Source organism: Copidosoma floridanum, unplaced genomic scaffold (genome assembly GCF_036245765.1).
Source record: "Copidosoma floridanum isolate Cflo_tuat_1 unplaced genomic scaffold, Cflo_Japanese_pri ptg000007l, whole genome shotgun sequence".
Lineage (NCBI taxonomy): Eukaryota > Metazoa > Arthropoda > Insecta > Hymenoptera > Encyrtidae > Copidosoma > Copidosoma floridanum.
In genome coordinates, this window is record NW_028321884.1 from 6,254,796 (window position 1) to 6,278,880 (window position 24,085).

At 43.1% G+C, this 24,085-nt stretch overlaps 1 protein-coding gene across 2 annotated transcripts in view; it reads left to right on the forward strand.

The window, feature by feature from the left end:
- Nucleotides 1–24,085, forward strand: part of LOC106645602 (tRNA dimethylallyltransferase) — a 69,100-nt gene that overhangs the window by 40,018 nt on the left and 4,997 nt on the right. For both annotated transcript variants that reach the window (XM_089588589.1, XM_089588590.1), the window contains exons 4-5: nucleotides 291–426; nucleotides 20,986–21,101. In XM_089588589.1, the coding sequence (XP_089444715.1) occupies nucleotides 291–426; nucleotides 20,986–21,101 (252 nt within the window). The remainder of the gene's footprint in view (nucleotides 1–290; nucleotides 427–20,985; nucleotides 21,102–24,085) is intronic.

Genomic DNA, 24,085 nt, shown 5'->3' on the forward strand with positions numbered 1-24,085 from the left:
CGTGAAATCGCCGATCTCCGGGGTAAAAAAGGATTTTCCGCGTCTGAGATACAGATTCAACTTCCTGCTGTTGATGGGGAGGGGCTATTGTTATCTCGGCGCAATGTACAGTAGTACATTGTATGTATACTTTCGACCCACATGTGCGTATACGGACCCGAACCACCCCGTCGTTTCTCATTACGAGAAAACTTATAGCCCCCCCCCCCCCAATTACCAGACCGAGCCAAATAAACCGAAGAGGAGCACAGTGTGCCAGTCACGTATTTAATCAGTCCCAATTTTCGCAGGTCCCTGGAGATCTTCGAGCAGCACGGCGTCACACACTCGGAAATCCTGAGGCAGCAGCGATTGGCCGCCGGCTGCAGTCTGGGCGGCCCCCTGCGATACGACAACTCGATTATCTTCTGGCTGACTTGCGAGAAGGTAAGAAAAGATCTCCTGCTGACTATTTATTTCTTTTTATCCTCCTTCTCTCTTTGTAACAAGTACACACATCCTTCCCGAACAATGTTTCTTTGGATTTTCGTACTCGCACTTGCAATGCCAAAGAGATAGAGCACGTGCACTCCACACTTACGATTTAGTTTTTTTTTTTTTTTTCCACTGATACGAGGCCTTTTTTTAATTTTCAATGTCTAGTCTTTGCGCGTCTTGGCTATGCTAAACGTTTTTGTTTGGCGAGCCTTTGCCGTTTGCGTGGTAAGCTGTCAAAGCTTGGCGAATATATTTATTGTTTCGGATGATTGACTGGTGACGAGTCCTTGAATGTACATTGTGTGGAAATTGAGCGGCGCGATGATCTTGAAGATGTTTGGGAAAAATCGAGTGAAAAGACGAGAGAAGACACGTATATTTTCAGAAACAAGCTGAATTGTACTTGTTGATTGACCTGTTATCGGTGAGGGAGATGATTTGTTGCTGTTGTTGCTGCTGACTGACCTTTAGATGCGAATCATCGAAGCTCTGCTTTTACAGGGTGACGCTTTAAAAATAGTTTTTTTTTTTATCATGTTTGTAAAGTACCGCTGAACTGCTTGCTCGGTCGGAAAAAAAAGCGGATTAATATTATAAATCACTCCAAGTACCAATAAAGTTCTGAAGTTCCAACAAAGATTTTTAATATTTCTGTTTAATTACTTTTCAAGTGCTTTGGACTTTAATTTTTTAAAAAAAGGTTTACAGTTGGTCGTACGAGTATTTTAAAGATAACCGGATTAAAGCGCTTACAACATGTGACAGAATTTTCTAAACGCCGGTGCGTACAGCTACGAAACACATGAATTTACAGTAGTTATACATTTTACCGGTTAAAACTGGTTGATGTAATCTATGTAGGCATAATGCACTGTTATCCGAAATAAAAATGTATATACTTTTTCCATTTCAAAGTTATTTAAATACATAATTCGTACGCTGATAACATACTTAAGCTTTGACACTAATTTTTTGAAGGTATCTTTGTACTAGGGTGTCTCTGACACGTGTGTTTGATGACTACTCGGTTTCGTCATTTAAAATCCAAAATTTTGTTGACTTTGTTATTTAACAGTAGCACCTTCCACGTCGAATGTCACGCGAAATGGTGAGGCAATTATATACGCATTAATTTATAGATATTTGCCATTAAAAAGTAATTAATTGCCTACACGCCGTTTCTCATTGGCAAATTTTAGTTGTTTGTTTCCTCGATATTGTTTTTAACGCATCGTGCACGTGATGTAAATTCATCAATGAAATTGAACAAACAGATGTAAAAAAAAAATTCATGAATCTTTAACCAGCAGACATCACAAAAGTCGACCCGCCACTCTCAAAGTAAACGAAACGAGCTTATATTTACAACTCTCCGACAACAGCAGAGCAACAGCGATACGTGGTTCCCATGGCGTTTGGCCGGAAAATCAATTCCCACCGAGCTCCGACTCTCAAAATCCACAAAATTCCGATAAAAAAAACCATAACAACTCCTCAAGAGGCACTTTCTCTAAGCTGGTCTACCTGCACGAGAGAAGCGCGTTGTTTTCTCGAAGAGAGGGGGAGCCAATCTGAAACAATCCACCAGCCAAATGGTCTTCTGGAGTACACAAGTATATAAACATGTAACGGGTGGAGTTAAAAGGCGCGCGCTTGTCCGCTCGGCTTGTACGTATAATGCGCTTATATATACTTACTACACGCGCGCGAGAGCAAGTTGAGTTGGAATTTGAATTTTTTTGCGCCCAAGAGAGAGAGAGAGAGCCTTGTCTCGGTCAAGAGTGAGAGGCGATCCGATTTACTTTTCCCGTTATTAGTACCGGGGCTCCGTTCGCGGTCGCACATGCGACGCAACAACCTGTGCGTTTTACACGTGTTATGTCGATTGAGCGCCTGTCCCCCTCTACGCACTCCTGCACGTGTATATACGATACTTGAAATGCGAGTCGCGGCGCATCGCGAAAAGTTACGCTCCGGCGGGTTTTCTTGTCCTATGATTTACGATTGGTTGCTTTTTTTGCATATTATTGGTCGTCCATCATCGCTCGTTGAAAAAATTCAGCCCAACAGATACTGCGGGTTGTAAGATGTACAATTCTGGTTTCGCGATGATGTGTTCTTCGCCGCGTGTACATTATCGAAGCATAAGTCCAAGGCATCAATGATTACTTTTGCTCGATCGTCGGCTATTTTTGGATTACACACACTAATAGAAAAAAAAAAAAAGAATAAAAATTACTGGACTAGAATGGTAATCTGGTGTCTAGGGACGTTTTACTTTTGTCAACCTAATTTTTTACCATCTGGACCGTAATTTCTATTCTGCAAGCAGTAAAAATGACTGTACTGACAAACAAAAATTATCGTTCTAAACATCAAAATTTATTGTTCAAGTAGGGAAAAGCCTCTAGACGACCGAAAAGTATACCAGATGACCATATTGCTCAGTAGTTTGTACTATTTTTTTCTCTCAGTGCACTGTGAGAAAAAAAAAAAAAAAGGTAACTTTCGAAGCATCGTCAACTGATGAGATTCCGTTCTCTAGAGACCTTTTATTTTTTGGCAGCAGTAAAAATCACCATGAAAACTACCTATCTGTGTACAATAAAACCTTCCTATAGACTGCTCGAGTAATTTTTACAATTGTTTCTCTCCGTGTACGCGGTACGTGATACATCCCTTGTGATCCAAAGAAGAAGATATTAATGTCCATACCGAAAAGGCATAAAGTACCAAGTAGATTATACTCGTGAATCAAGAAGACGCACGCTCGTACGAATCGGCTGGGTGCAAATAAGCTCGTCGACGACGACGTAAACATTTTCCTCGTACAAGAGGCGGATATCGGAGAGACACGGAGAAAAGAGGAGAAGCGAGACAATATATATATATATAGGCGCAGACGGAAATGACTGGTGGATTTGAATAAGAGTCGGGCACGCGTACACGGGCGTGTGTTGGTGGACTGTTGGTAATTTCCACCCACGTCGCAACGACGTCTCGCTCAGACAACGACCGGCGTCTCTCGCCTTTTCCGCGCCGTGCCAAACCCTGTATATAGCCTCCTTCTCTCTGCCAGTGCATCGGCGCTATAAACGCCATTGGGAATGCGGGGGTTGTCGCGTTCTCGAATACTGCAAAAGAATAGGTAAGGGGGGGGGGATCCCTCCCGAGTGGCAGACGCTATATAGGTACTCGAACGAATCATTAGCCCCGAGTGTCGGCTATCGGGACGCTGACGCTGCACTTGTTGGCCGGAGTGCCATTACGTGCGGCGTATAGGTACGAATAAGGAGCTCGTCAGGACTGACGCATCTATTTCCATTCGCGTGTGCCATCGAGCCTTGGCTTGTATACCTCCGATAACGCTCGCGGATCATGAATCGGACTCGAAAAGCCGGGACATGGGATGCAGCCGAGATTCCCCGATCTCGGATTCGTCGCATGGCAATTGGGCCATCTCTCTCTCCTCTCGGTAAGAAAACGTAATAATAGCAACGTGTCGCGGTGACGGGGACACGCGTACATGTATATATGTTACAACGAGGAGGAGGAAACATTTCTCCGCGCCGTATAGTCTTTTCGGGCGACCCGACCGAGTCCACTGGTTGCCGCGTTTGCCTCATTGTAAATCATCGACAATCATTTTTTTCCTCCCAAAGGTCTGCAATTTTGTTTAGGTATACACGTAAACGCGGCGGATAATCACACGGTGTATTCGCTCTCCCCGTCGGCTTGCGTAATAAATTTTGTAAAGGCGCGCCGTGGCTCAAATATTTGCCAGTAACGAGAGGCTTGCAAAACAAATACGGAGGACGGGATTTTTTTTTTTTTTTTCCGGAGTAACGAGAAGTATCTCAATTACCCGTGCACGCAAAGAGTGTGTACCTATGAGCGAGAGGAGGGTGAGGAAAAATTGAAAGCTGTTAACACAGAGAAGCGCGCGAAAGAGAAAGAGTCGACAGTCGTGGTACCGCATCCTTGACAAGGCAACGCGCAAGCAAATGCAAAAATCGCGGACAATTGATTAGCGTCGGGTGATGGGGCTCGCGCAACTTTTCCATCTCTCGCCAAAGAACGCGAAAGAAGGGGACGGGAAAACGCGCTCCCGCGGTATGCGAACGCCGGGCTCAGTCGTCACTGCGTTGCCGGTGGTGCTCCGAGGCGAATAGAAAGTAGGTAAAATCGCGCCGGTCTATCCTTGACACGTTAACGATTGCGATTGAATCCGAATGGAGGCGCGCGTCCCTCCACCGTGTGCCGGTATATATATGAGCAACCAACTCTGCACCGGCCGGCCGGCGAAGATTCATATTATACCGGGACGCGGAGTAGGTACAAGCACATGTGCATTTGTAATGCGCGCATGCGGGTTTAGTACATAATATATAGTCAGCTACTTTATTGTGCGTTGTTACTATGATGTATATACCTATACGCACGAGGTAGATGGCGAAGCGAAAACCTAACGAGCTTCTGATGCAGTTGCACGCTGCGGGTACGCGAGAGTATCCAAGCTGTGACGTAACGCGCGTCTCGAGAGATGCTGCGAGGACTGACGACCGCTCACGGGCGCAATGTTCTGGTATATAGGCAAGTTGTGTTGTTGTAACGAGAGAGGGATATTTTCGTTGTTTCCGCGAGTTAGCGAGCATGGCTTATTTTCGTCGTCTAGTGTTTTTTTTTTTTTTTTTTTTTTTTATGATGCATGCGCTCGGGTGACCCACTGACATGCTTCCTTGAGAAAATTTTTACTTCCATGTCAACGCGAAAGGATAATTTTTTATGATCCTCCCTTTTGTTTTGATTTTTCATGTCATCTATTTATTTTCTATGACTCTGGCCGCGTTGTGTTTTTCCATCAAACTTTGAACTTGGTAGCTTATCCCGAGCTGTTATTTGATTCTGGACGTCGAACTTTGTCAATCAATTCCGTCAAATTAATTGTCATGCTAATGAGAAATTGTACGAAAACTTGTGCGAAACTAATTAAAATCATTCTCAATGCAAAGTGATTGTAATGGCATTCATGATATCTTTGTTAAAGTAACAGTGATTAAAAATAAATATGTAATTAGATTCTTTTGATTGATCTTATAAAAACAGTAGCACTTAAGCAGCTGCTTCGTCGAGCGATATGGACGTACCGCTACTTGTAAACTGTACTTGTATAACGTATAAGCACTTTGAACTTTCACGCATACGGCTTATTTTTTATCCTTCACTGTTTATCCGCGAATGAGTGGGATGCCAGTGACAATTTGACGTAGTTATGGCATGTCTTACATCAGCTATAACTATGTACGCATTGATTCAATAGGCGATTTATTAAATCGTAAGTACGGAGGTTCAGAGGAATTTCTTGCCTTTCAACGATACATCGCAATTACAGGTCTACTTGATAAAATAATTAAAAATTTTTATTTCAACTGACAGATGTACATCGACCCGCAATAACTTTATTTGAGAATAAATAACCGAGTTGGTGGAAATAATTGTGATTAGGAACCGTTACGGTAGAAATATCTTTTGATTAATCGTAATTTAAAATTCCATCATCCGATTGCTTGATTAGTTACAGGTAAATTACAAGTAATTTTCATTCCATTAAAAATTGTCAAAGGACCAGTAAAATAAAACACAACAGAATGAAAATAACGTAAACGAAATTAAATTTTTCAATTACTGCCGATGCTTCAGATAGTGACCTCGTCTGTGGTGTACATTACCTTTGCCGATACATTACAACCTATATGCCCGTGGGCGTATATATGCTCACCCTTCGGGACCCACGGGCATCTTATATTTATCAATTGATTCCGCTTACAACGTCTTGAGCGTAGAACACGAGTATATATAGAAGTAACCCGACTACGTATAGAGAAAAAAAAAAAAAAGAAGAAAAAAAAAAAAAAAAAGAAACGCTTCATAGATACAAGAAGGTTGTCGGGTATCCTCTGCCTTTGTAATCCTTTTCGAAGGAAATCTCAGGTTCCACGCATCATAATACTCGTAGTCTCGCTACCCCAAAGAAAAGATCGCTCCTCCCTGGGATACACAGGCAGTAGCTCTACACGTGATCTATAATACAACCCCATACCCACGTACACACGTAACGTCTTAATATCGTAATCGGCTCGAGTGAGGAGAAAGAAAAAAAAAGGGGGGGGGCTGCGACGAGGAGGTGGAGAAATAAGCAGCCAGATGACAAGCTGAAGGGCGAATCCATGGACGCGAGTATATATATATGTAATAATACATATGAAAGAGAATCGGCATTATACAGACGCGAGGGAGCTTATTCAGTTCGTGGAACGGGACCTTAATAGTGCTACGTGCAGGCTAATCAGGCGCGCGTCTGCAGTTATGTAGGTTGGCCTTATCGCTTGGTAGCTTCCACCGACTCCCCACCGAGTGACGAATCGGTCTGCGTCACTTTAATGCGCGGATTTGCCATTTCTTCCCTCACCCCCGTTCCCAACCCCGTTATCTTCCGTATATTTTCTATTTTTTTTTTCTCTCTCGAGACGGTTGATTATACACGACCAACGGCTCACATCAGCTCTCAATGGCGTAATCGTTACGCACAACTCCAAAGCACTCGGTTTAATTTTCTCTTGCTCTTATACCAAGCCATTTTTTTGCTATGTGCTCCCTGAAAATGAATTAAATAAATGTAAGTGTTGCGTCTAATATTGAAATGTAGCGCAAATTGAGGAGCACTCGGTACACTCACCTACTTTTGATTTAAAAATTAAATTGTTGAATGCTCGCCCATCATACCACTGCAGTGTCATAAAATACAGCTTATACAGGCGTGTGCTATTCTTTCGTTTCTTCACGCGGACTGTCAAAAGTTTCGCCATATGCCGGCACCCGCCAGCTGACCCTCCATACGGCGCACACGTGGTCCGTCACTATATTATTTGTATTGTAACTTTGCGGGACGTCGGTCTTTTTGCACGTCTCGAGCAGCAAAATTTTGCCTGATGCTCGTTTTGTTGTTGTTTCCTCTCACGTGACCCAACATTCCCAAGCCTGTATAATAGGTACATTTGGAAGCTCAAACATTAAACATGTGTTTCTGTATACGGGCAGCGGCGCATCGAGGGAAATAGTTGAAATATATCTTTACGGATCAACAGATCATTACTCACGGTTCTTCACTCCTATATTTTTAACACCTCATATCGTGAAGAAAATAAATACTTACTTACTTGCCTTTGCGTAAACCCGACGTTCACCTAGCGAGCATCACTTAATTTGTTTACCCAATGAGCATCGGCCGGGAGGGCAAAATAATGCACTTTTATATATATATATGTATAAGTATACGCACTCGGGCATTCCGTAAATTACAATGGTTAAAACAAACGTTTCCGCGAGAAAAAAAATGGTCTCGCCGCGCGGCACGCGAGAGTCTCTTTCTCTCTCCCTAGTCAATTAACTTTCCCTTTTTTTTTTTTTTTTTTTATTACCCACCGTGAGCGCGTGTGTATGAGCGCACTTATGTGCGTACACACGCTAACACCCGGTGTGCTCCTGTAATGTTTTTTCCGCTCGTATCGCCGCTAATTGAAATCTTGGCGTTAAAATGCCGCGACACGCGCGCGCGCACTTATCATTATTGCGCGGAGGGTTGTGGACAAAAAAAAAAAAAGGTGGATCACGTTAGGAAAATGACGGTAAGTCCCTTTTTGTTTCTGCAAAAAAAACTACAGGTCTACTGCGGTGATCATGTCCTCTGTATGGGCGATTGAGTTTCTTTATCCCCCCCTTGAACGCGCTAGTTGGTTAATTTATTTCTCCCTCACGTGCTGCAAATTACTATTGTGCGTTTGTTTGTTTTGTTTTCAAGTGCAATTTGCTAATTGGTGTGGATTTTTCTGAACATTAAATTCTGCAAGTTAGCCCTTGATACCGAGATATCTCATATTTAAATCGCAGATGGTAAACAAATTAAATTATTTCATGCTTTTTTCACAAAACAATCAAAACAAAGTAACAAATTACGTTCTGGTGTGCTTGGGGTATGATTACTTTTTTATTTATTTTTTTTTTTTTTACGATGTTCCAATGCCATACTGACGTCATTTTCAAGACTCGTATATATTTATAAAAACAAATTATTGTATGAACCGAGCAAGTATAGTTTTTTCTTTTTTTTTATCGATACAGTTGCAAAGGGTCGCTCTTACAACTGCAATTTACAATGTACATGATATATCAATACAATAATCGATCAGTTAATCCATAGATAAAATGGAGGCTTGAAGCTTACCTGTTTCTAAGTCCAAGCATTACCTACAATATTGAGTTTTTGTGGACAATTTATGTAAGTGTGCTGTATAAATATTCTTTGTGAATATCATTAAATTTTGAATGATTTTGTATATTTTTTTTTTTAATTTGTATTATAAATGGTTGCACGTGTGTAAAATTTATTCGTAGGTCTTGAAGTAAAATAAATAAAATCATATTCCAAACACACCAAGTAAAAGTTATCCATGATTCTATTGGCTGCAAGTAAAAAGAGCTTTCCTACAAAGCTTCGAGCATCTTGGAAATTTTAATCAGTTAAACAAGCCAATTAGCAACTGTAGTAGGTACAACGGTATCAGCAGTTCGCGAGGAGGAAAAAAAAAAAAAGTCTATAGCAACTTCCGATAATCGCTCCATCCTTCAACTTTCTCGATCCTCCTGCAGTGTGCACACTGTGTGATGTATACACGTATATTTATTATTATCACGTTGTGCCATTTCCACTGTGTACCCGTATATACATAAAGTCGCTCGCGCTCACCGACAACAGTGTATAGTTTGTAGAGTAAACGAAGTAATAAGTATATAACAGTAGCTCGACGAGAGCAACAAAAAAACGGGAGACCAGACGGTTGAGTTTCCTCGCTTGCTTTTTCCCGCTCGTTCATCCGCTCGCGCAATTCACGCCTCAAGCTGAAAGTCGTGTACATTGGCTATATACATACCTATATATATATATCTATACACAGCGCGTGTAGTATAACTAGCGTAGGCCGCGTAATTTTTATGAATGGCACTCGCGAGCGAGAGCCGAGATGCCGAGGGAGCGGGGAAGAAGAGAAAGGACGTAGGATGTGTACTCGCGCGTTTGAAAAATTTGGCGGGATGTATTGACTGTGGGTGGCGCGAAGCTTTCCCTTTGCACTGCGCTCCGTGATGGCTTTGTGTTCGTGCATTGCTGGAAACATATACGCCGTGACGTAACTATATATCTGCCCCATTATTGGCCGTGCGTGCCGTGACGTTAGGTTTGTTAACCCGATGCGTATACATCTATAATAAGCGGTAGCCAAATCCTATATAATCGAGTTCATCATTATTGTTACCTAACCCTTGCAAGCCTATCGCGGTAATTTTTGTCGCAAACTCGTGAGATCCGTTTATTTATTATATCTTCGGGTACAATCATAATTTCTTCCATCGAATAACAAAAGCGTTTCTTTGTAAGTATGGCGAATCAGACGCATCGCAGCGAAAGAAGAGATCGTCGTTTCCGCGGTGCCCCCGCGAGGAAGACTCGTTAAAACAAAGATAGCCATTCGAGCCGACAAACAGCGTCGGAAACCGCATTCACCCACACACGTCGTAAATAAACACCACGTACGCGCTACATATGAACGCGCGTTTGCAAATGACGAGCGATTAATTATCGAGAATACGAGCGTATATATATACATATATGTGTGTGTGTGTGTGTACACCGCAGGGCGCGACGACGAAACCCCGTGGCGTGAAATAGCCGTCGTGTGTGTCACTTCCCGCGCTACTCTTCGCTCGTCGCGTATACATGTATATATATGGGTAACCAACGCGTCGGGGCGGATGCTAAAAAATGAAGCTCTTAGCGCTAGCAATGGGCCGAGGCGCGAGAAACGCGTTTTATGTCTTTATTGCCCGCGCGGGCGTGTGCATACGCATATTACGTGGATTGCAGACTTTGAGATGTCGCTCGGAAAGTAAGCAAGTACACGTGTCGTTGGTTTATAGTTACTTATTTACCCGCGGGAGGGTATGAAGATTCACTTCGGAGAGAAGAGGACCCCTTGGCGTGCGTCTCTTTTGCTCGCAGTTGGGGTTTACAATGGAGAGAAAAATAATCGTCAATTACATCGTCGCGGTATATAAAAATATATAAATAATTGAAATTTATTTTCGATCTCGTTGACATTGAGCCGATAACTTTGACGAGGTAAAATTGCGAGAGCAAAACAAACAAATCGTGTACAGCTACCGGTTGGCTCTGCGCGCGTGTGACAATTGACTTTTCTCACGACGACAAAACAAATTGTTGTTTGCTCGCCTCTTGCGCTGATAAGAAAGACGCCATGGATGTTATGTGTCTCGCCGACGACGATTGTATAATTGCAATGTTGTCTCCCTCACCTGTCGACTGCGTCCAAGTATATAATACGAGTCTTAAAATAGTTGTGATTTTTACCTGAGCAGCACAAACACGTGTGTATACATGTAAACGATCGAAGGAAAATCAACGGAGGAGCGCGTAATGATCGAGTAGTGTTTTTTTTTTTTTTTTTTTTTTTTTTTCAGGGTCGGCCTCTTGCGCCTGCAATTACGCGAACGATCGCCACGCGCGCGCGCCCAGCCCTTCCTGTATACCGTTACGCAAAGCCTATATATACTTTATACAGCTGATGGGAGCACTTGGAGTGGGATAACAAACAAAAAAAAAAAAAAAAAAACTAAATCAGATGTATACGAACAAGCGAGTACAATAAGTAAATGCGATTTCCTCCGCGGTATGGCTCGGCGCGTTAAGGACGCGGAATGCGGTTTACCCGTAGGACTCTGAAACTATATATATATATATATATATATATATATATATATTATACCCGCGACCGGATGTCCAATGATGTTCTTCATTTGTGTCTCGCTTGTACAGCTGCCGATTAGGTGAATCACTTGGTGCTCTCGTCGAGTCGGTGATCGGAAGTGCATCGTGCTATCGTATACTTATAAAAGAACCGGGGTAGGCGAGTGAAGGAGTGACTTTTGCCGACGAGAAATGATGGTATTTTTAAATTAAAAATTTCCACTTGGGTTTGAAAAATAAAAAAAATATAAAAAAAAGCTCGGGATTATTGGGTGGCATCGTGAATCATATCACGTATATTATGTATGTAAACTGTCGTTTCTCCGCACTCAGAGCTGATCGAGGCTTAATAATTGCTAGTGACAACACTCGCCATGTGTACGCACACAAAATGCGTGTTTGAACGTCCAATAGACGCTGGCAAACACCATAAACATGTACACATGTATATGCATCGAAGCTAAAAAACTTTCCACTTTTAATTGCAGCCCAAAGCGTTTCACGATAGCAGGTCTTGGTACCTTCCGTATAACCGCGAATTTGCGATGAATTAATATTTTAAGAAAAAATTTTTTTCTCCATTCACATATATATACGTATACATATTATATACTCATGCACACAGAAGGAAAATGAAAATACGCAGCAGCGGAAAAAGCAGCCATGTCGTTGGCTAATCGGCGAGTACATATGGGTATATATACATAACACCGGACGCGTGCAATTTGAGCGTGTATGGTTATTACGACGTCGTAGGTCCGTGCTACCCGTACTTTTGCACCATCAGCTTGAAACGCCGATTTACCGCTCGCGCGTTTCTTTTATCTCTCTCTCATGCGTGTCCATGTCAAACCGTGTATATATTATATGGTAAGCGCCACAAGCAAGGATACGCAGCTCCCAACGATTCTCCCTTCGGGTGAAGGGCCTCGCAGCTATGACACTTATCTGCGGCTAGTGTGCGTGTGCTTCCTTCCGTCGCCTCTTAATTGGTCCCCTCTTATCTATATGCGGCCGTGCCAAATCATCCATTGTTATTATCGTTTGAAAACACACGAGTTCGTCAAGCGAACTCTTTTGTGCCCCCCCCCCCCCCCACCCACCGATATCTCGTAACAGCGCGGTAAAACCACCGCCGGCAACACCAAACTCTCGGAAGTGTGTAACATGCGTATTATCGGCGAATTCGCACGTGCCCGTTTATTTACGAATCCAAGAGAAGGAGGAAGAGAGAGCGGTGCGAGGTCAATTATCACTTCCCTCTCCGAGAGAGCGGTGGTGCTTGTTCCCGGGACAAAGACTCGATCGACTCGCAACAGGAGAACAAGAAGAGTAAGTGTAATCGGCGAGTGGGTGCGCGGAAAGGCTAAAAGGGTTAGCAACGCTAGTATATACATACAGTAGCCGGTGTTTTTTCCAAAATATAGGTATACATACGGTTGGCACTGGCACCGGAAGTTGTCTCCCCTTCCCCCCTCCCCGTGCAGGCCTGAGAACGAGAGAAAGAGCCCAGGGTCATCCTTCGAAGGACGTCTGCTCCTCTTCAATTAAAATGTGTTACGCATCTGTTGGACGACGGAATCTCCGTGCTCGGCACAAAATGTGCACGCCTGCTGCATCCATATATATATATAATACACAAGATATTGGCACCTTATATATATCTCGTATAATATACGTGTCTTCATTCGTTCGTTCGCGTATATTTTACGGTCCACGTGGTAAATATATTTTTGCTGTTCGGTCAAACGTGTACTGCGGATCGATCGCGCTGCTCTGTTGGACACTGCCCAATGTATATATTATTTGTATGGTTTACGGCTTTCTCTTTTAGAAAATCTGGGGAACCTACTGTGTATTGGTGTATCGGGCGATAGTCTACCGGATGGTTTAGGGCCTGTAACTCGACTGCATCTTTTGTAGGTCTTTATTAGCGCGATTAGTCGGTATACGATATTCCAAAAAAACTCGCCGCGACGAAAATCGGATGGTCCTGCATATAATATACGACAGTTATTGGGGCGTCATTACGTTGGACAAGGTTGCCGATTTCTCTCTGCTTCGCCGCGATTTCACTTATTGCACCCTCGGGCTATACGTACCCGCATAGGTACACGTGTATCCAAGTGGCCCGCGGGAGCGGACAAAAAGTCACCCGTAGCGCCTTACACCGATCCGGATAAATAATTCACGCGATCTGCCCACCGCGGTCCATCTTTATACGTACGTACACTCGGCGATTTATTTCTCCACTGTTGTACGGCGGAAGTGGAGGACTGTCGGTGTGTGTGTAAGCGCACATAGGTGTAGGGGAGGCGGTAAAAAGTCCGCAGAAATTCGCCCCCGGGGCTGCTGCTGTCGAGTGGAAAAAAAAAAAAAAGACATTAGTCAGCAACGGTAGCGACAGCTATGAATTTAATGCCTCTATACGTGATGTACGGTGTATATATGTATATGTATTTATACAAGGGAGGGAGAGGGTATCAAAAAATTGCGGAGCGCGAGACAAGTCTAGTGCCACTTGGTGGACAGCTGCTCTGGATGTAATATCGATGCTCGTTGTGTGGGTCGCCGGTACATGGTGTACCTATATGTGTACTTATACGCAAAGAAGAAGAAGAAAATGAAAAAAACAGACATAGTCTGTCGTCACTTCCTGTGTCTTTTTTCCGTGGCTGTATGAAAAGTTCGAGGGGAAAAGAGGGACATAGCCACTTTTTTTCAATGAGCAAACCCCGCGCACTTCGAGGGACGCAACTTCAAGCTGATTTGAATTTCAAGCGCGAGTCTCTAGTTTTTTCTTTTCTTTTTTTTTTTTTCCAATTTGACCTCTAGAGATACACGAGCGAGTTTCACAATGTGTCGACTCGCTTGGGATACTCTCGATTGGCAGAGAGAGAGAAGGGAGGAAGAAAAAATAATCACGCAGATATTACGTACAGGCAACAACGCATCTATATGTATTACAGTCATCAATCAGAGCTACACTGTTGCATGTTGTACGCACTTTGACTTTTTTTTTTTTTTTTTTTCTATTCCTCGCGGCCAATCTGACCCGGCACTCATAGGTCAGGAGGCTCGTCAGCTATGATTATACGCGAGGCCGATCACTTTGCGCGATTAAAAGAGTCGGCTGCCTATATTAGCCGATACTCTGCTTTCTTCGCGATCAAACAGGTACACGTGTGTACACTACTGCAATTTTTTTTTTTTTTTTCTTGCGCCACTTGAAGTTTTCTCTCCGTGAGCTGTACACACATATGTACTTTTTACGTGTCGTCGGGGTAATACAATTAATTGGGGCTTCGGCTCGCAAAGGACGCTATTAGCGCGAGTGTCCGCGATGCGGGTACCGCGTTGGCTGGCTCTTAATTGGAAATGATATCGGGGATAAATTCTCGCCACCCTGATGTACTTATTTATAAATAAGTAGGCACGCACACTTACACGCCGCTCTTTCGAAAGTCAATCGGGAGTATAGACACTCGCGAGTTGTTTTTACAATATTATATACCCAACTTTGACGCAACTGTCACGCCAAACCAAGTACGATGCGTATCGACTTTTTTTTTTTTTTTTGTTTCTCTTTCTTTACTTGTAGAGGATTGCGCGAAGTATACACCAAAGTCTTCGACTGTCGTGTTATCTTGTTTACGAATATTTTTTTTTCCCGTCCCAGTCAAGGTTCACGCGTCCCTATGTATTCTTTTCACGGGAGGAAGTGTCCCGGGTAATCTGTACACATGGACGACAGCGGTGGCTTATCGGGTTGAAGTTGCTTCTCTTGCAACCCGAGATAAGGTGATTTAGGAAAAAAAGGCGCGTTCAGAAGGAAGCCAATGAGCGCGTTTAAATGCCAGCCGAGGAGGGAGAGAGAGAGGCTGTGCAGCGTATATCGTCAGCTTTGGTAAATTTAGCCGAGGAGAGGACACATCAGAGGAGGAGGCTTCCCCGGCTCGTAGAGCAATGTCGGGACCCCAAGCGAGTTATGCAACGCCTTTAATTATAGACCCGAGGAGGTAGGAGAGAGTTCAACCCTATCTCGCAGCGGCGATCCATAAAACCCGCGCGTTATCGATGCCCAGCCGTGGTTCATGGGACTCTCTTATTTTGGTACACCCCTTTCTTTTCTTTGAGGAGTTTGGTGATTTACGGGAGTATAGCTGCTTACGATATGATTATTGTTATCGGAGGCTTACATCTGTAACTATGCGTGTACACCATGGAGGTGCCTGAGAAATGGTTTGGCTTTGGAAAAACCTCGACCAAAACACCGTAAATCAATGGGTACGGACGCTCCTCTCCTTTTCTTTCGCGTCCAAGATTCTCTTGATTTTATTTTTGTTATTTATGTTTTTTTTTTCTCTCTTTTTTTTTTTTTTTTTTTTTTTGCGTGTCGCGAGAGAGAATCGCTCGTGTAATACCTCCATGGAAGGGGGTGGGGGGACCCGCTGGTTATTAATAATACCATTAAGCGCGACAGTGCGGGGCTTCTCGCTCCCCCTCCCTTGTGTGGATGTTCTTGCGTGCCCGCGCTCTCGGGACGGAAGACCGACTTGTATTCTTTTGCACTTTTTTTTTACGCCTCCCCCATGAAGGTACTGCTCGCGTTTGCCTAACAGCTTTGCTCGGCGATGTAATTGTACTTCAATTTTAACGTTTTGCTCCAGATGTACCAAGTATGACGCGAAAACGTACGGGTGTAACAGCTAGTGCAAATAAATTGCGGAACAAAAAGAAAGTGAAGATGGACGCTGAAGCCTAGCGAGAGGAGATGTAGGGCCAATCTTCGTATAGGTGGACGAATTTGCGCCACGTGATGCTTGAGGGGGAAAAGAGATTTTTGGTGTTTTCACCGTCTGCCGGCACGTAAATATAAGTTGTCCCGTACTCATTAGTCGTGTCAGAGCACACGTGATCGCTGAAATAAATATTAATACCTGTACTAATGAAATACTTGTAGGCAACGAGGGCAGAGCGATTACATCTTTTCCAAACTTTATCGATAGCCGAGAAAAAAAAAAAAATAAAAGAAAAAACTAACAACTATAGCATATCGCAGTGCGAGCAGCTGCTCCGCCTTCTTTTATCGAGGCATCTCTTCTCGCTCAATTAAAACCAAATCTTCCGAGCTGACGCAACTGCAGCAGCGACGATCTCTTTCTCCTCCTTGTGACGCGAAGAAAGAAAAAAAAAAAAAAAAAAAAAAAAGGAAAAAGAAAGAAAGCAACAGCCCAGATGTGCGCATCTACAGGGGAAAAAGAAGAAGAAATCGATTTTTTGTACATGCATTCCTATACGCGCCCATGATATAATATAATACCAACGGCGAGCGAGGCGGGCGCGTTTCGCATGCAAACTCTTAGTCACACCGTGGTACGCTCGGCATTTCCGGCAACACGACGCCCGCTGCAGTCGTCGCGTAGGGTATACATGTACAACGACGATCTGCTGCCACCGAGAACGAGAATAGTGCGCCCACTGCCTCTACATACACTCGACTGGGAAGAAGAGCACCAACAGCTGCTGATGGACCCGCAGCTTTCGCGCGGGAAATTTATGTTTTGCCGCCGATTGGAGGATCGCGCTTTTGTTCATTAATTATTGAATTTTTTTTTATTAAACAAAGCTCCTTCTTCGTTATAGGTATATTGACACGTATATATTATTAAATGGTTAAAATATTCTTTTCCGCCCTCGGGTGGTTTTGGGAGGCTGGTACTTCCTCGGGCGAAAAAGCAGTTTTCCGGAACTCGTTCGAAAAGTCTCCTTTACGAACCTCGTTACGTCCCTCGTCTTCGGCTCGGGCCGCAAACCTCTCGGTTCGTAAACAGAGACTTTTCAAACTCGTAGGAAAACTACCATTTGTGTCGGTAAAGTTGGGATAGTATATGTTCCAGCGAACGCGTGATTACATTGAACTTTACGCAGATGGTAATTGGAATTCATTTAATGACAGTTTAAGTCTATATGGCACGGGCGACATAAAAACGTGTGGCGTTAAATTGTGGGAGTTCGAGAGACAGGCGGCAGGGAAAATTTGGCAAAAGTTGATTACAGCCGGGAAATTACGAAAGTAAGAGGGTACGCGTGCATATTATAAGTACGCGGGAGTCGATCGTATACATATAAACGTACACACTACGGCAACAGAGTTAATTGCAAACGTATAGGCTTAAGCCCGAGTGGTTAATTTTAATTCAGTTTTAATACGCAATTTCATGAAAGATGTGTACATTATTTATCTTGCAAATCGCCTTAAACACATAAAATCGTATCCGTAGTGTATAGGATCTCGCCAAGCAGTGCTGATTGTATATATGTATACGAAGAGAGGGAGACTTGAAGCTTTCGTTTATTAGCGAGTATAATTGAGTCTTATCGGCGATGAGAAATGGCTAATTAAAAGAGAGCCGAGCCAAATTTAATGCGGTCGTAAAATACCCTCGCTCACCCAATTATACATATATATACCTACGTCGAGTACCTACTGTATTTATATATACGTGGTTGTGTACACGCGTCGCGCGTGAATTGTACAATTAAAGCTGATTTGCATTTTTTTTATTATTATTATTATTATTTTTTTTTTCATATTAATAAGTAGTCGTTGCGATTATTTATTTTATCGTTTTTTGTTTTTTCAATGTTCAAGTAAGTTGGTATTATTTTATAGTCGTGGCACAGGTGTAGGTACATACAATAACATTGCGCTTCGAGTAAGTGACGAGGAAAATCATATACTATGTGAATTTAAACGCGTTGTAATTGACACGACTTTTTTGCTTCATTTACAGGAAATATAATTATACCTGTACAATTATAATCGACTCGTTTAGCTATACAATAGAGGAAAAATGGGCATTTAAAAATAATAACAAAGAAGATGAAATAAAAATTTATCCTGGATAATGATATGATACCAAGAAAAAAGTATAGCTCATCTCCTGCTCGCGGGACAAAGAATGCTCGGCCGTGATTACCCAATGTGATGTATGGAGCAACCTCTGCTCTTCGATTTCCCATAAAAATTACTCGCTCGCCGGGGCTTTCGGTGGGAGTCTCAGGGACGCGGCTGGGACCCCAACAAAGAGGCCCACGGAGAGGCAAAAAATAGTCCAGCCGAGCGAACAGGAGATGAGCGCACCCACGGACCAACGGAGCATAGGAGAGAAAGAAACTAGCGCGTTGTGTATATTATATACACGGTGGCAAAGGGAGAAAAAGAAACTCGCTGGAATTCGAAACCAATGAATGCCGAGGGAAGGAAGGAGAGGAGCCCTTGAGCGTCGGCGGGAGAGTTGTTCGCGGCCGATATTATATGCCCAACACTTTTTCGCCATCGCCTCCGACACGGGCCCCAAAAACTCGGCGCCGGTCCTTCCTGGAAATTTGGCGTGGATAAAGGAAAAGAAAAAAAAAAAAAATCGCAACAAGAAAGAAAAGAAGAGAGTAGACCAGCTAGACCTACGAGAGAGAGCCTGTATTATGTATATATACTCCGCGTCCCAGAGCGCCGTTTTCACACTGAATACATTTCGCCGGTGGTGTTGTTGTTGTTGTTGTTTTTTTTCTCCTCCTTTTTTTCGCTCGCTTTAGCCGAAGCCGCCGACAGTGGCGCGCTGAGAAACCCGTTGGTCCCGCTGCTCTCTGGTCTCGTGGTACACATGTGCCCATGGCTGGTCGGCCGACCTTCGGCGCGCGCGTGATTTAATAAGCCGGTCGTACGATTTGATAATCACGTGAAATCGGCTGGCACCACTTTTCTCGGGACGCGGTTTCTTTTGGACTGTTTTTTTTTTTTTTTTCTTTCTTTCCACGGGGAGGGATACGCCTCCACCTTTTTTTTACGCGTTTCACTCCCTCTACTCGCGTATGTATACGTGTGTACACGTGGTTGCATTGCGCAACGAGGACACTGGCTCGCTTCTTTCTTTTTTTTTTTTCCCTTCTCCATCCCTGGTGTTGGCTCGGCTTGCTTCAGGCGGCGTTTCACTGTAACCTTCCCATCGCCCTTTCCCAGAGATAACGGGAAGCTAAGGCCGGACCGAGATTTATGTCGCCGGCCGGCAGCATCTGCTCCTTTCTGTTTGTTATCATTATTATTACCATTTCGTTTTTTTTTTTTTTTTTTTTTTTTTTTTTTTTTTTCACATCCTCCAACTCACACGATTGCCGAAAAGGCGCTGCGCCGATGATGCTTGACACAAAGGCGAACGCAGGATCATTGCTCGTTAAAGCTCCAAATGATAGAGAGGATCCGTTTGTGGTTTGGGAGGTAGCTTTGTTTCCGATGCTAAATTATGATGGGTTAAGTATATAGCTGCCAGACATTTTTTATTACAGCAGTTAAGTACATGTCATTAAAATTTGGTGTCGTTGGCCTCTTTTCAATTTATAGAGGGATGCGTTTGCTCATACGTTTGTACACGGGGATTCTCTTGTAGGTGTCAAATTACCATTTCAAAAGCAAATCAAATCATACTAGTTCGAGGAGATAGGTTGATATGAATGAAAAAATAATTGGTTTTTCTCAAGGTGTTGTAGGTGCTGGCTCGCTCATTCTGCAATGGTCAAGGCTATGGTGATCTAGTAACGTCGAGTCAGAATCTTTAAGGCACAATATGTTGGGTGGGGTGGGGGTGGAGGTGAGATATCAATAACGCATTTAAGGTGCCAGAAATACACAGTCAATAGCTTTCTGCCAATTCCACGTGAACTTGAACTGATAGCCCTGGAAAGAGATTATCGAAAATTGATTTATACGAATGCCCTGAGCAAACACCTCATTCATTTGTGTATATAACTTGTATTTGATACTTTTGAGCTATTGATTTTTGTTTAGTTTTCCATGCACATTTCAAGGCATTTGGATACTGCTCCCTGCAACATTAAGGCCCCTTACTTGGGATACAAACATTTCCATACTGCCCATAGGGGTGAGATCTAATCAAGTTCCGCTCACTCCTCCTCTGACCCGCATGTGTTTTACGAAAATGTAAAATCCTCATTACGAAAAGTGGCAAAGTGTGTATTAGTGCGGGCGCGCCACTGAGGGGACAGCCCTTCAACGACCCTTTGAATGACCAAACTTACTTATCCTCTCATAATAAAAAAATAAAAAAAAAGCTTACCAGTAACTAAAATGTTGGAGGTCACTGTATATATACTTATACGTATATTATACGCTACCCGATGTTATTGTGTATAAAGAACTAGTACAATAAAATAATTGTTTCATTTGCATCGCTCACGTTAATATTGTTGTTAATCGTGACAATCGTGAAAAATTACTTTTATTAAAGTGTTGATGTGAAAGTATTAGTAAAAGGATATTTCTGTGGTTAATCGATAACTCCGTAATAGTAATTTTATTTTATTTAAATGGATTGATGTAATTTTAAAAAATGGGTTTGCGGCATTTGATACTCTAAGTCTTCTCAACAACAGTTATCATATCGGCCTAAAATCCAAATTAACAATGACGCACGAACGCGCTAGGAATCCATCGTTGGCCAAACATTCTTAAGCTATCGAAAAAATAAACATTTGTCTTTCACTTTCTTCATTCCTGTCTCACAATTGTTTACATTATTACATTTTTTTTTTTTTTTTTTTCAATTTCCTTTCAGGAAGTACTGGACAAGCGCATAGACGCCCGGGTCGACTCGATGATGGACAAGGGATTGGTACAGGAGCTACTCGACTTTCACGAACTGTACAACAAGGATCGCCTCAAGAAGAACGAGTAAGTGGATTCCAATAGAATAACGTTCAATAATATCGGGCGTGACTTGCACCAGTCCGGGTGAACGGCAAGAAAACCGTATCGGGAATTCATGTGATTTCTCGAATCAAAAAGCAAACCAACGCCATACGGAGATGCGTACACACACATATACATTATAGAATCATAAATCTTGTACCTCGAGAGCTTTCGTATTCAGCGGGTTTTTAGGTTCGTCTTGCGTTTTGCATCTTTTTTGTGGTCGGAACACGTACACCTCAACGACTTGTAGATTCCCAGCTGAAACCGAGGGATACCGCAGTTGGGACGCTTTTTGTAAAAAAAACGCCTACTCAAATACTGTTTTTTTTTTTTGCTCCCGTCTCTGCATATTCAGAAGTCATCGGGCAATCTGCGCGTGATTACAAAAGGATTATCCTTGGACTATCGTAGTTCTTTAATGTTGCCAATTTACATTGATTACAGCGTTTGAAGTGAAATCAACTAGTGTGTATGTATATTTGCAATCGTAGTGTCGTCCAAATGCCGATGTTTAGCGATACTCGCTCGCCTACTTTAATTGGTGAAAGTTATCTACTGCATTGACTTTGTTTTAAATCCACGATTTGTGCATATTTAGGCACATTCGCCACTTATCGATGTTTTTTCGACAATTTTCATAAAACCGTTAACGATAACAGCCACGTGATTAAACATGTAGTGTGTCTTAAACCAGGGCGCTTTTTTTTTTTTTTCTCTCGTCGATTATTCACCGTTGCCAATCCAAACAGACGTGAACCAACTTGCGTCAATGAGTGTAGATAAATCGGTTAAGCGCGATAAAATACACGCGCTGTATACAACACTCGGACGCCGTACAGCTGCCATTCATAGAAATGTATGATGATTCTCACGTCCCGACGTGGTCACTCGGGGTTTCCGAGCCCGGGTAGCGCCACCGAGCACTATAACTCTATCGTTATCGCGTCACGGGCTCGCTTGTTAACAATATTCGCGCAGCAGATACGAAAACCTTCTCAATTGATGCCTTTACCGGAGCTCCATTTTCGGATATTACGTGAAAAATCCAAAGCGATTAAATACAAACGACGTGAGCTTTTATCAAGCCTTTGGCAGCGTCGTACTGCAATTGAAGGTAATTTATTAATTTTTTTTTCGTCCCAGCCGTAGATGTACACTTTTCTATTTCCATGCACCCATATTTATATATAATAACACCACGTAGCCGTGAGAAGCCGATAAATGAGGACGAACACGTGTCCGCGACTTGAGCCCAACGCAAGCGTATATACTCGCGGGCGCAAACACATACACACACAGACCGATAGATAATGTTGAAAGACATTTCCTGCGCAGGCGTCATGCTTTATTCAGATATTGTGTACCTATACGTGCCAATATACGAGAGCCGTTCGTTGCTCTACAGCCTGTACGTGTATATGGCAATATCGTGTGTGCGCCTCGATACGGAGAATCCGAGTGGTATGCACAGGTGCTGCTCGCGCGTTTAATCGCCCGACATCTTTTCTACGATACGTCCCGCGCAGACGACGTTACTTACAATGTCTCCTTCATTCTAATGTTATCCATCATTTTTTTTCATCGGCCCTTCTCCACGCGATTCTGCGAAGTAAAAGCTCTCTAACTTACTACAAATCGTTTGCTATAGCTGTAAAAGCACTCGGACTTTTTCTTGCGCTAAGCGCTGCAAAATCAATTGTCGCTTTGAACAAATACTTGTCGCGTTACACCTCAAGCCTTATGTCAGTGTGTGTCACCTCGCGCGAAAAAAAAAAAAAAAAAAAAAACTGCTCCTGAAAAATCGGCGGGTCGGTAAGCTCATCGGTCCTCGCGATCGGTGGCTCTTATCGATAATTTGTTGTTATTCTTTGTCGTCTAAGTTTTATTTGCCATTGCAAAGCGCGGCTCTCGTCTCCACGATGCATATGCATGCGCGCAAGCTCGGCTTATCATTCATGTATACGCACTGATCGGCGCTAAGCAGGATGCGTCGAAAATAGATCGGTAATGCAATGTTTCTCTTTGAAAAAGCTTTTTAAAAAACCTTCGGTGAAAACAACAGTGTGTGTGTGTGCTACTCATCACCGATAACACCGATAAGCTCGCTGTCATGGATTTTGTGATTACAGTACCTACATCAGGCGGTGATTGTGGCAATTTCACTATATAATCTTGTTTACTAATGATCGTCATATATTGGTAAATAATTTTCTCTTCAAGGCGATTCACGGCTAACTCGATAATACGGAGTAATGCCTATATTTAGCGAGACCTTATCAACACTGCGGAGCTTTCATTTGAAATTCTCACGCGTTCAAACCAGCCGAGCTGAAAAAATTCAGCAACAAAATAGCCTTGGCGAAGTTCGGAAAACGAAGGACAAAGGTGTTCGCGCGCCATGCGTAGTACCGGCCGGTGCGAAAAATTAATAATTAATTTTCAAGAGCGACGGAGCGAACGCCTGATTAAAAATGCTAATGCCCACGCCCCCCTTTTCCTCCTGTGTGACAATGTATGCCTTTTATGCGTATGTGCTTTTAAAAGGGAAAACACACCGAAGTGCAGAGGAAGGAAGGAAAAAAAGGCAATAAAACAAAAAAAGAAATTGTTCGAGAAGCGTGACGGAGCTGTTGCAGTGTACTATGGTCGTGGTGTATGTTTGGGAAACAGTCGTCGTGGTGATGCCGCATACTTATCCCGAGCGACTTGCGGTTGAGAGTACCATTTTGTTATACAACGATGCTTTTTTACCCGACCGATGTATACGGTGGCAAAGGCGAGCAAGTTTGAAAAAAACGAGCCAAGTCGTGAAAGCTCCACCGAGAAAGCGGATGAGAAATCATCGCGGCGAGGACATAAGAAAAGGAAGAGCAGAAAAAGCGAAGCTCGTGCTGGACACGTGTAATAATTATACAGCTCGGGGTCATTAAAAACCCTCCGCGGAGTATAGGCATATCCTGATG